General features: G+C 40.3%; 1 protein-coding gene across 1 annotated transcript in view; it reads left to right on the top strand.

Annotated features, from left to right (window-relative positions):
• Nucleotides 1–13,641, top strand: part of LOC113407071 (diacylglycerol kinase eta-like) — a 269,427-nt gene that overhangs the window by 183,905 nt on the left and 71,881 nt on the right. The window contains exons 6-12 of the mRNA XM_026654677.2: nucleotides 2,998–3,104; nucleotides 3,824–3,949; nucleotides 4,872–4,974; nucleotides 6,838–7,000; nucleotides 10,072–10,180; nucleotides 11,143–11,282; nucleotides 13,439–13,526. Coding sequence (XP_026510462.1) covers nucleotides 2,998–3,104; nucleotides 3,824–3,949; nucleotides 4,872–4,974; nucleotides 6,838–7,000; nucleotides 10,072–10,180; nucleotides 11,143–11,282; nucleotides 13,439–13,526 — 836 coding nt within the window. The remainder of the gene's footprint in view (nucleotides 1–2,997; nucleotides 3,105–3,823; nucleotides 3,950–4,871; nucleotides 4,975–6,837; nucleotides 7,001–10,071; nucleotides 10,181–11,142; nucleotides 11,283–13,438; nucleotides 13,527–13,641) is intronic.

Below are 13,641 nucleotides of genomic sequence, written 5' to 3'. Positions count from 1 at the left end.
ACACCCCATGCCCTGACTCCTGCACCCCCTCACATGCCCCCAGCCCTCTGCCCTGACTCCTGCACCCTCCGCACACCCTGCCCTGACTCCTGCACTCCCCACACATACCCAGCCCCCCCACACCCTCTGCCCTGACTCCTGCACTCCCCCCACATATCCAGCCCCCCCACACCCTCTGCCCTGACTCCTGCACTCCCCCCACATCCCCACCCCCCACCCTGAGCACCAGGTTGGCAGCGGGCTGAGCGGGGCCGGCGACTGGGACCCCAGCTGGCAAGGGGCCAGCAGCCAGAACCCCAGACCGGTAGCGGGCTGAGCGAGGCTGGCGGCCGAAACCTGGCTGGCAGGAGCCAGTGGACGGAACCCCAGACCAGCAGCGGGCTGAGCTGCTCGGCCCGCTGCCGGTCTGGGGTGCCAGCCCCGCTCAGCCCGCTGCTGGTCTGGGGTTCTGGCTGCCGCCCCAGGGTTCTGGCTGCTGGCCCCTTGCCAGCTGGGGTCCCAGCCGCCGGCCCCGCTCAGCCCGCTGCCAACCTGGGGTTCTGGCTGCCGGACCCTTGCCAGCTGGGGTTCCGGCTGCAGGCCCCGCTCAGCCCGCTGCTGGCCTAGGTGAACGGAACCCCAGGCTGGCAGCGGGCTGAGCAGGTTGGTGTCTTAAAATCAGTATTTTAAATGAAGCTCCTTAAACATTTTGAAAACCATGTTTACTTTACATACAACAGTAGTTTGGTTATATAATATATAGACTTATAGAGAGACCTTCTGAAAAACGTTAAAATGTATTACCGGCACGCAAAACCTTAAATTAAAGTGAATAAATGAAGACTCGGCACACCACTTCTGAAAGGTTGCAGACCCCTGGTGTATATATACCTGCCACTGTGTTTTCCACTCCATGCATCTGATGAAGTGGGTTCTAGCCCACAAAAGCTTATGCCCAAATAAATTTGTTAGTCTCTAAGGTGCCACAAGGATGCCTGCAGTAGACCAGCCTGCAGGTGACAAAAGTGTGAATCACTGTGTCTAGTGCTGCTCTTGTTCTCATGACCCCATATTCATGGACCAGATTTTCAAAAGCATTCAGCACCCACTGTCAAGGCTATATTTTCAGAAGTGCTTAGCTCCCATTCAGATACCAGATTAAGTGGTGGATTTTCAAGTGAGCTGAGCACAGGAGGTACTCAGTTCTTTGGAAAGTGTGTCCCAGGCTGTTCCAGTGGAAAGTGCAGAGTGCCGAGCACTTTGAAAATCCATCCCTTATTTCTGTGCCTTAAGGGGAGCTGAGCACTTTTGGAAATCTGGCACCAATGTGGGTGCTGAGCGTTTTTGAGAATCTGGCCCTATTCCTCTGGCTGTGGAGGGATAGACATAGATACTGCTGTAGCCCATGAATGTTGCTTTTGAAATAGCCATGGGGATTGCTAGAGAGCAACTGGGATGCTCCTTCTGTTCTTCTGTGGGTGGACCATATGTTCTCCCAGTCCCTGCCAAGGCAGGAGCAAAGGCCTTGTTCATTTTTTTTAAAATCTGGCAATGGAACAATGGTATTAAAAATATAAATAAATGTGTGAGCCAGACTCCAGAGGGACCTTTTGTGCCAGATCTTAGCACTTTGAATCTTGGACAAATGTTGGGCCAAAGCATTTGATAGTTATATTTGTTTGCAAAGAAACTACTGCTACTGCCCGTGCTCTTATAAAGCTTTTATGGTTATTGCAAATATAAAGTTCTATAAATGGAATGATCTCATACACTTCCACTAACGTAAAGACTCAACTGTAATCCATCAGTCTGTTTGGTACAATATGATTTCATTATATGGTATGCGAATTATATCAAACAAAATAAAAATTATTCAGACTTTTAAAATATCAAACCACATGCATGAGGCATATGTATAATACATTAAAACAGCTATGGATTTTTAAAATAAATCTATTAAAAATTAGGTTTGTCCTTACCCAGGTAACCTATGAGACTCAACAATAACTCCCAGTCTACTGAATAGACACATACCTTCCTAATCCTCCTCCTTCTCAGAAGTCTACGGAAACTGGAAACAGGCCTTCTATTGTGCCGCAAAGGGCTGCGTTGGACAAAGAGAAAAGTTTGCTCCAGTATAAAATTCCTTCTCTGGAAATGCCCGGCAAGCATTTCCTTCACATTTAAACCAGAGCTCTAGCTGCTCAAATGCCTCAGGTGATTTCAGCTACTGCTATGTCACACAAAGAGAGAGACAATTTCTCAGGTAGCCAAGACCCAAACAATTACATTTTTATAGGTCAAAATAAGTACATTGAATTGCACTTGGAAATTAATTGGGAGCCCATGTGAATCTCAGAGGACAGCTATAATAGGCTCCTTCCATGAATAACTAAGCAAACTGACTATTGCATCCTGCATCTGCTAAAGTTACCAAATGGTCTCCAAATATAACCCCATGCAGAGTATTCCAATTGCAGTAATTCAGTTTCAAGGTGACAAAGCCATGGATAACTGTAATGAGGGTTGCATTCAAAATATATCGAGCAAGAGATTTGTGCTGTCTCTTTTATCATGTCAATGGAAGATATTTTTAAAAGCTACAGTATAAAAGAATTGCATTTTTTAAAAAGTCATTAAAATAACTAAAGTTTACATATGAATAATTGACAAGAGCAAGAAGAGACAAGACTGCCATTCCATGCTTTAATGTCTGTATATCTTAAAGAATTTCAGGGTTTACAGAATAGTGAGTAATCTTGCAGCCAGCAAACAGCAGTATGTAATCCCTAGACACAGTTCAGCAACTAAAAGGTAGAGTGAGTTTGAACTCTGAATTTTCTTTATTTTAATTGGTTTGTGTTTTGTCTGAAACAGTAAGTGAACATGTACTCCTCTGTTTTATAGAGGGATTTGCATTTGACTGAATTTCTGAAAATGTAACTGTTGATGTAATGCTTTACAGAGACTGCAATCAGGGAGTAGCTAATATAAAGTACATTTGTGTCTTTCTTCTAGTGTGTAAATTTAAAGCACATAAAAGGTGTGCAGTCAGGGCAACAAATAATTGCAAGTGGACTACGTTAGCCTCCATTGGGAAAGATATCATTGAGGATGAAGATGGTGTAAGTATTATTCAGGCTTTCAATACTTCACAACAGTTAATTGTTTGGTGGGTATTTTATTTTATTTTTTAATTGGCCAGTATAGAAATGTTGTCATATGACCCATTAAAGTGAATGGTAGTTGGCTGTATTGCTATAGATACTATATTAAAATTCAGGGGCTCTTCAGGAGACACATTTACCATCAATGGACTCTAGAGGGAAGAATTCCATATTACAGAATTCTGGAGGAAGTATGGATGGATCCTCTGAGCTTTGAGAATTGCTGTGAGAAGCCCCTTTCTCTCCCACTTGAGCGAAGAAGGTGTATTTGTGTTAGTCTTGTTGATATGCTGTTTTCTCGGCCTGCTTTGTCTACTTGTAAGTGACACCAGTTCCCCAGAAGATCTGTTTGGAATTCATTGACATACAGATAGTAGTTCTATTGATACATGTAAGAGTTAAAATTAAAAGTAGAAAATGTAACAAAACTTTTTGTCTGAGTTGTGTCAAAGTAGATGAGTTAATTTTACAGCCACTGGCATGAAACTCTTATCTAGAAGATTAGTGCTAGAATTGCCAAAAATATGCACGCATACAGAAATTTACATATCTAGATATTGGTGCAAAGAGTAAATCAGAGGAAAGTTTCAGGAGGACACTGAATTACTGATCTTTTTGTAGTTTTAATGGCAAGTTTCCGTGCCATGGCATTTAACTTTATAACAACTTCCTCACAGATAGCTATGCCTCACCAATGGTTGGAGGGTAATTTGCCTGTCAGTGCCAAATGTGCTGTCTGCGACAAGACCTGTGGCAGCGTTTTACGCCTCCAAGATTGGAAGTGCCTTTGGTGTAAAGCTATGGTAGGTACCATATGACTTGTAAAAATGTCTTGGATTCTGCCAGGATGATTATTTACTCATTATTCTTATTTTTCATTACTTAACCTTTTGGAAGGGAAGGGGACCAGGCAGCTCATAGAGAGTGAGTTGGACAGATCAGTAACATTCGTAATCTAGAATGTCTGTCCCACTTGTCTGTTGTTTTTAATAGGTCCACAAATACAGGTTTTTCTTTAATAGTCCTTGCTATGTATCATTTATCCTTTGCATTTCTCCTAACTCCCTGAGGCCATGGTCCAAAGCTCAATGAAATCAAGGGGAGACTTTTTGCTTTTACCTCAATGGGCTTTGGATCAGGCCCTTCGTACTTCATCCTGTACTAGAGGCCCCTTGTGATTTGAGCAGCTCATCTGCTTGAATAATTGGTGGCATACTCTGTGCCCCTTATAATTATATGTATGTCTTTCATTTTCGCTTCCTAGTCTCTTCTAATAAATATAAATCTAATTGTCCTAATCTATTCTGAAATATATAACTGCTGAGACATTTTTACCCTTGTTCCTATCTTCTGTACTATTCTTCATGTGGTATAGATTTAAATTCTCCATCATTCTGTCACTGTCTTCTCATCAATATATAATTGCATTTCTTCCCTTGATGCCTTTATTTCTTGTTAGTGTCCTGTAATTTGGTGCTTTTCCTCGAAGTGGGAAATCTGCAGAATTTTTAAGTATCGTAGTGCATTCAGAATATTTTGTTTAGAAATAGATAACTAAACAATCTATGGTTTAATGTTTGTATATGTTTGAATATACTGCAATATAGTCTGTTATATATTACCCCATCTCTGAATAATATCTAGCTACTGTATCTATTGCAATTTTACCATAAAATCAGATTAAATGTTGGGAAACAATTATTTATTTAACTTATTTTTCCTCAGGTTCACACTGCCTGTAAAGATCTGTATCCTCGAAAATGTCCGCTTGGACAATGTAAGGTATCCATCATACCTCCAACAGCACTCAACAGCATAGATTCTGATGGTACGTAGTATAACAGGGCCATTAGTAGGTATTCTATAGTTATGGTTTCACTGAGATTTCTACCTGAAGCAGGACTAAAATCCCTCTTTTTCACAGATAAATTTAGTCTCCAAATTTAGCACAATAACTCTTCAGATAGTAATTGAATTTTCCATGTAATTATATTTTAGAAAAGTACATAATAGCTTGCAGAGGAAATATTTTTAAATGCTCCCCTTTAAAATTTTTCTGTTCTCATGTTTCTCTGGGATCCGCCAGCTAAACAACCAGAGTCCTTGAAAACTTCACACACATGCATTCTGACATGGGCCACTTTCGAAAAACACAAAGAATGATTTCTTTAACTCCAAATCACTGTTTTGTGTTACGCAAAGATTAGCTTACTGAACTCCTCAGATGCACTCTCTTCTGGTGTTTTTGAGGATAAAAAAATATCATTTCCATTTTCTATCAAAATTTTATTTTAATCAGAAACACTATGTTAGTCATTGAAACATGAACAGATCACCATTAAAGATAGTGAAAATTGAAATGTGCTCATTGGTTGTTCAGGATGGAGATGAGCTTGACTGTAGGTGCAGGAAAGAAGGTGAAGTTGAGGTTGGGAAGATGAATTGTTGAGTGGAGTGCTGAGAAACTAAACTGTTTTATTTCATTTTTTTTATAGTTTGTGTTGGTGGCATATGCAACCCAACTACCTTACCTCTAAGTTAGGCACTTTTTTTATGTATGGGATTGATATAAATGACTGTGAATACTGGAGATGTTCACTGACTGTGTGAACTTACTGTCTAATGTCTTTGGCTGAAGCAGTGAAATTGCTGCTATTTATTATTCATGCTAAGAAGATTGCTTTCATTATTAGTGCAATTAGATTGCTTACCAATCAAAAATAATATTGTTTTAAATTATGCATTAATAGAAAGTGGAATTATATTAAACTTCTTACACTTTCAAAGTCAATTTTTTCTAATTCATCAGAACTGATAAGATTTTTAGCTTTCAGATTTGTTTTTAGACAATTAAAAAGAGATAATTACTTTATTCTTGCCTGAAATAAGAGTCGAAACCTGGTCACATATGGCCTGATTCAAAGTGGTGCTGAGCATCCGTAACTCCCATTGGGCCCTCAATGAATGTGATTTTCATGACAACACTGTCCATTAGCACTGTTTACTAAAGTCCTGACCCAAAGCCCATTGAAGACAATTGAAAGTCTTGCAAAGACTTCAGTAAGCTTTGGATCAGACCGTAAGAGTGTGTTATTCTGTCCTTCCATTATAACTCAGCTGTATAAATTCAGTCTGAAATAAAAGTTTTTCTGCAAAGTCTCAGTTGGGAGTAATTTAACAACATAACATTTAATGGAAATGTATGGGGGTTCTTAAATTTGGTGGGAATGGGAACTTTTGTAGATTGGAGGGCTCAATTCGACACTACTGCAGTGTGGTGCAACTTGATAGAAGCTTTTAAAAACAACAAGTCAGAAAAAAATATGGTTTATATCTGGAAAATGTATTTGATGTTATGGTGATGTGTGCTGGAAAAAATTGAAACATTCCATCAACCCACCTTTTTGCTGTGGAAAATAAAGCTATTTTCTTTTGTGTTTTGCTAAATGTAGACAAAAGTTCAGATAAAAATCCGGGAGACAAAAAGCAGAGTAGTAAATTTGAAGTAGTTTTAATATAACATTGCTATTCTCCTTGAGGCTAATACTCAGTTCAGTTTTTGCATTATGCATCGTATGATTGCATCCCTTTTGTCCTTTCATCCATTTTCCTCTTCTTTCTCGTGATTTCTCTTGAATGTGTTCATATATAAAGATCTTATTTATTTCATTCTTTCTAACTTTGTTCACAGGATTTTGGAAAGCCACATGCCCGCCATCCTGTGCCAGTCCTCTTTTAGTTTTTGTTAACTCAAAGAGTGGAGACAATCAGGGAGTAAAGTTTCTTCGTCGATTCAAACAGTCGCTAAATCCAGCTCAGGTGTTTGATTTAATGAATGGAGGACCTCATTTAGGGTAATGAACTTTTCAATCTTGAGCAAGCCTTTTCAAAGGGAATTGAGTACAAAGGTGACTCAGTTGTCCTCTAATTATAGTATTTTTTTTACAAATCTCTGATATTTCCTTTCCTATTGACATCTGTAATGGATAAAAGTAAAATTTAAAACACCAGTCACCTATAATTTCATTATCAGTTCTGAGGGTGTGTAGGATTTTATTTATTTTAAAAAAAGATTCACTTGAAATTAAAAATGCATTCATATTTTTCATGGACTTTTGGCTAGCTCCAGGCTGTGGTCTCTACGGTTACGTCTATACAGCCTGCAGCAGTGACAGACTGGGGCTTGTGGAGCTCGTGCTAGCGCTCTAAAAATATCTGTGTAGACAGCACTGGGGCTGGAGCTGGAGCTTGGGCTCTGAAGCCCAGGGAGGGGGCTGATCTGCCACAGGCTGTGTAGACATACCTACTAAGGCCCTGATTTAGGAAGGCAATTAAGCACATGCTTAAGTGCTTTCCTGAATCAGGGCATTATACACAGCTGAAAGAAATTTGTTCTTTTTTGTGTGTGTATTTTCAACATACAGCTCAGCTATGATTGGCAGCTCATTGTGAATATCTATATACAGAAATATGTATGTGTAAATATTTCTGTAATGTCTTAAAATAGCTTTAGAAAAATATTCTAACAAAGCTTTAGGGCAGGTCTACACTACCAGTTAAGTTGCTCTAACTTACGTCACTCCGGAGTGTGAAAAAGCTCCCCTATGAGCAACACAAGTTTCGCGCTGTTCACTCCAGCTCTATGTCAGCAGGAGATGCTCTCTCGCGACATAGTTTCCGCTTCTCGCTGTAGTGGAGTAATTATGCTGACAGGAGAACGCTCTCCCATTCGCATATCGCATCTTCACCAGACGTGCTACAGCAGCATTGCTGCATCAGTGCAGCTGCCCCGATGTAGCGCTGTAGTGTAGACTTGCCCTTAGAATTTTGGACACAAATGGCACTTTGAAAATACTACAGGAAATCATGTGGTTGGTTAAGTACATTAGCTTTTCACCACTGGAGGTCTAAATTCAGGTTACAGTTTAGGTCACAAATGCAAATGAGTTATTCTGTGAGCTTTACACAAAATTTGTCATGTCTTTGTTTGAGACAAAGCCAGGACTGAAATAGCAGAGGTAACGCAAGTCGAGGTTTAAGTAAATTGGTAGAGATATAGGAGGGAAACTTGCACAGTGATTGCCATACTTCAAGCTACTTCAATGCTTTCATAAAATACTAAATTTATATACAAATGTTTGTGACCTAAATGCATTCCACTCAACTATTGCTTTGTGATTAAATGTCCTATTCATGTCAGGTAACAGCAAGTGAATATATTGATTTTACATTTTTAAAGATGCAGAACCAGGGATGCTGCAACAGTTTGTGTAGTGGGAGTGCTGAGAACCATTGAACGAAACTGTAAACCCAGTATATAATAGAAACCACTTCAAGACAGGGGGTGCTACCGCACCTCCCACCCCTAGTTCCAGCACTTATGCGCAGAACTATGTTTGTATGATAAAAAATTAAAAATGCCCCCAAATAAAAAATGCATGTATCTATATGTATATTTAAATCTATATCTGTAACTCACTTTCCAGCATAACCCTAATTTAGATCAGACTTAACTTAGAAAACATCCTTTCCACCTAATATTTCACATGCAGTCTCTTGCCAGAGGAAAAAGAGAGGAAACTTCAATTGAATTGGACAAGCCATTTTTGAGATATGAAAGTTTGAAAAATGTATCTTAAGTTTTTTAAAAGTCTGGAGTTTTTGTAAAGTTGTATCTCAAAAGCACCTTGGTTTAAATACTTGACACAGTACTAGAGTTGGGAGGTGATTCACTATGGCAGTGGTTCCCAAACTGGGGTCTGTGGCACCTCGTCTATCAGGTGATGCTGATAAGTTCCTGTTTTCAGCTATTTAAAAGGCAAAATCTTATTCTCTGTACAGTGTACTTCTAGAGGATTATTTCTGTTCCTGGGGTGGCAAATATCATTTTGACATCAGCTTTGTGATTCCAAACACTGTTTGAGATAAGTAATATTGTGTCTTGTTTTGAATATACATCTGCCTATTATACAAGATTCAGTATTTTCATTAGAAATGTCATAAACACTTCAAAAATCTGACATTCACATTATGTGCTTCTTTTAGAAATAATGCTAAGATGATACATGTTCTGGAAAATAATATGCATAAAAATACACAGCCCTATTTTTATCATGTAAAGAATCAGTATTTTTTTTAGTATTTCTGCCCTTATTTTCTCTTAGTTTTCCCATTCTTGCTCTCTCCTCTTTGATCTCTATTTCTTCATGTCTCCTCCTTTCCTCTTAGTCTCACCTCTCCGTTTGTTCTCTGTCTCCTTTGTCCTCCTTTTCTTTATCACCTAAGGAGAATATTGTATTGTGTATCTTGGCAGAATTTGGAGAACTGAAGGAACTGGAGGCAGGTAAAGTCTATGAGTAGAAACAAGACATTGTTTGAAGATCCAGTATGAAATATATTCGCTCTGTTTGCCTTGTATTCCTATGATCACCATGTCATGTATAGTGATTAATTTTCCTTTGGTTTAGAAAAGTCACAAGTTGTCAGGGGACTGGACTGTCCACCCCATCCACATTCTGGACCACACACTGCAATCATAACTTAACCTTTACTGGTGCAAAACTCCCATTGACTGCCATGGTGCCTCAAACATCTGACTTTGATTGGCATTCTCAGCGCATGGACTCTGTGGTTTGGCTCGGTATTCTGACAAACCTCATATTTTTAAAAAAACTGAAAACTGTGCATGAGATCTTAAAGGGAAATTTTTCATTAAAATTCTGCATGTTATTTCCCAGAAAATAGGGTAGGTAGAATATATTGTAACAGATAAAAGTGTAAGTTACATATGGTGTAGTAGTTGGACTTATCTACATCCCTATTATCATAAAAGCAAAAGCAGGCACCTATGTACTGTAAACACAAGCGTTTTCATTGAATATCCATTAATGGGCATGCATTCTAACTAGTTGCATTTTCCCTTTAGTTTGCGGTTATTTCAGAAGTTTGACAATTTCCGGATTCTTGTATGTGGTGGAGATGGAAGCGTTGGTTGGGTTTTGTCAGAAATTGATAAACTCAGCTTGCACAAACAGGCAAGTGTATGTACTTACTTTTTTTTTTTACCTTTCCCCACAGATAGATAGATAGGTAGGTAGGTAGAGGGCCAAATCCTGTAGTCCCTACTTAATCAACACTCTCACTGAAGTCCCTGGGAAATTTGAACTGAATAAGGACCATAGGATTTGACCTACAGGTTTGAATTAGTAATCAGTTATATAATTAACATTTGCTTCTTGAAAGGGTAAACATTTGTGTTAGTTCAGGGGTGGGAAAACTGTGGCCCGCAGGCCGGATCCGGCCCCTCAGGGGTTTGGTTCCGGCCCGCGGGATTAACACCCCAGTGGCGCCGCGGGCCCTGCTCCGCTCTGGGAAGTGGGAACCGTGGCCAATGGAAGTATCAGGGGAGGTACCCACAGGTGAGGGCAGCACGAGGGCAGCGCATGGAGCCCTCTGCTCCCCTACTCCCAGGGGCCACATACAAGCGGAGCAGCGCGGGGACAGGGACAGGGCAGGCAGGCCCTGGTGCACGCCACTGCCACCCCGGAGCTGCTCCAGGTAAGTATGAACCCTGCACCGCAACTCCCTGCCCTGAGCCCCCTGCCTGCACCTCAACCCCCTGCCCTGAGCCCCCTGTTGTACCTCGCACTCCTCCTGTACCCCAACCCCCTGCCCTGAGCCCCCTCCTGCACGCACCCCTCCCTGCACCACTGCCCTGAGCCTCCTCCCACACTGTGCACCCCCCCTGCACCCCAACCTCCTTCCCTGAGCCCCCTCATACATCCCACACCCCTCCTCTGCCCCAACTCCTTGCCCTGAGCCCCTTCCTGCAAATTGTACCCCAACCCCCTTCCCCAGGTATACATTCATGGCCCTGCATGCAATTTCCCCACCCAGATGTGGCCCTCGGGCCAAAAAGTTTGCCCACCCCGTGTTAGTTCATGCTTCCAGTTCTTTTATTTGCAAAAAAAAGATTTGTTCTTTTGTTGTATTTCAGTGTCAGCTGGGAGTGCTTCCCCTTGGTACTGGAAATGATCTTGCCCGTGTCCTTGGTTGGGGAGGGTCATGTGATGATGACACACAACTTCCTCAGATTTTGGAAAAGTTAGAACGAGCCAGCACTAAAATGCTGGACAGGTAAAAATATAAGTATGTGTGTATGTGTATTTGTGACAAATTTCAGAAATACCTGCCCGGGTTTCTAATGGCCTAAAACTCTTTCTCAGAGGTTTAATTTGTTGTTGTTTTTGTTGTTTAAACAGCTTAAAAGATAGCACATTAACAAACCCCATCACCAGTTGAGTTCATTTTCTCAGTTTTTGGTCCAAAAGCAACTATTCTCCCTCTTCCTTGTTTTGCATGAGAGCTGCATGGCAGCTGTGTTCATTTATGTAGCAAAGGAAGATCTTTGAGTTTAAAAAACAAATTGGCTGTGCTAACAATCCAATGAAGACATCATACCCTATTGTTTATTGGTGTGTGTATGTGTTTTGTACACGTGTGTGTATGTATGTGCATATTACAAAATAATTACACACTACCCCCATTCCTATGTCTCTCACACAAAATCAGGAGTCCTTTTTATCGTGAATTCCTCATCTGATCACTGGATCATTTTAAACATAAAAAGTTCTTGTTATTGATCCTTAGTAATAACTTTAAGGTAAGCATTCAGAAACATGCCTAGAAGACTATTAATAAATCACTTTTTTCTGTTTTAATTAAAAAAAACTTGGGGTCAGTTCTCCCTGTAAATTCCATAGACTGTTTCCAAGGTCATTTTTTGGCAATTACTTGCTTTCTTTTGCATATTTTGAGGCATGTTAGTTTTAGCAGCTTCATACTGTCAGTGCTATGCAATACTGTTCTATGCCAGAAAGAAGTTGATATTAATGAAGATACTTTGTCCCAGAACTGTTCTAGATTGAGGTGTCAGTAGAGGAGGTTTGGGAACAAATTGATAAACTAAACAATAAGAAGTTACCAGGACCAGATGGTATTCACCCAAGAGTTCTGAAGGAACTCAAATGTGAAATTACAGAACTACTAACTGTTGTATGTAACCTATCTCTTAAATCAGCCTCTGTGCCAAATGACTGATGGATAGCTAATGTGACACTGATTTTTTTTAAAAAGGCTTCAGAGGTGATCCTTGCAGTTACAGGCCTGTAAGCCTAACTTCAGTACCAGGCAAATTGGTTGAAACCACAGCAAAGCACAGAATTATTAGACACAGATAAACATGATATGTTGGGGAAGAGTCATTATGGCTTTTATAAAAAGAAATCATGCCTCACCAGTCTATTAGAATTCTTTGAGAGGAGTCAACAAGCATGTGGACAAAGGTGATCCAGTGGATATAGTGAACTCAGACTTTCAGAGAGCCTTTGACAAGGTCCCTCACCAAAGGCTCTTAAGCAAAGTAAGGAGTCATGGGATAAGAGGGAAGGTCCTCTCAAGGATCAGTAACTGGTTAAAAGATAGAAAACAAAGGGAAAGAATAAATGGTCAGTTTTCACATGGAGAGCGGTAAATAGGAGGGTCCCCGAAGGATGTGCACTGGGAACAGAGCTGCTCAACATATTGCTAAATGGTCTGGGAAAAGGGGTAAACAGTGAGGTTGCAAAGTTTGTAGACTGTACAAAATTACCCTAAAATACAGGCTTAGGTGGACCATTGGTCTGACCCACTATGGCCATTCTTATGTTCTTATCTCAAAGTGTTTTAGAAAGGAAGGTAAGTACTGTTAGTCCCCTTTTACAGATGGGGCTGCTGAGGCACAGGGAGGTGTGAGGTGACTTTCCCAAGGTTACACAGTAGGTCAGTAGCAGAATTTGGGAATACTAGCCAGGTCTCCTGACTTCCAATCCAGTGTCGTATCCAGTGCACCACACTACCTGCTATAAGTAGCTGATGCATAATGAAAGTTGATGGGACTTTTTATACAGGAAGTAATTTGGATATCGTAGGTAATACATGTTAAACAATTAAACAGTGAATCGTTGTGAGATGACAATGAATTCTCATAGCTCAGTGGCTTGACTCAAGAGATGCTGATAATTCACAACTCCCACTAACTTTCTAATAAGAGTTTTTGTTGTTCGTCATACTCAGGGTGAAATCCTTTTTGAGGCTGAAAACTCCAGGAAAGGCCCCTTATGTGTGTGATTATTTAGTAATTGGTCACTGAATTTTCTTTCTGTTGACAAGTGGAAGTGTTTGTTTTGTGGATGTTCTTAGAAGAATCTGATAATTTGGAAAACTTCAAAAGCTGCTGCTTCTATTTCCTTCAGATGGAGTATAATGTCATATGAACTGAAATTACCATCAAAGCCATCTATTCTTCCAGTTACTCCAGAAGAGGAATCTGAGGAATGTCAGGTGAGGCTTTATTTTGCATACATTTAGCTGTTTGAGTGACAACACTGAAAAGATAACGAAAACAGTTCTGAGAAGTGGTACAGAGATATAAGTCTCTTCAATTGCTCTTTAAGTC

The sequence above is a fragment of the Terrapene carolina genome, unplaced genomic scaffold (genome assembly GCF_002925995.2).
Source record: "Terrapene carolina triunguis isolate 2854851 unplaced genomic scaffold, T_m_triunguis-2.0 Scaffold18, whole genome shotgun sequence".
Classification (NCBI taxonomy): Eukaryota; Metazoa; Chordata; order Testudines; family Emydidae; genus Terrapene; species Terrapene triunguis.
The sequence above is the reverse complement of the archived record's forward strand: the minus strand, read 5'-3'. Positions and strand labels throughout refer to the sequence as shown.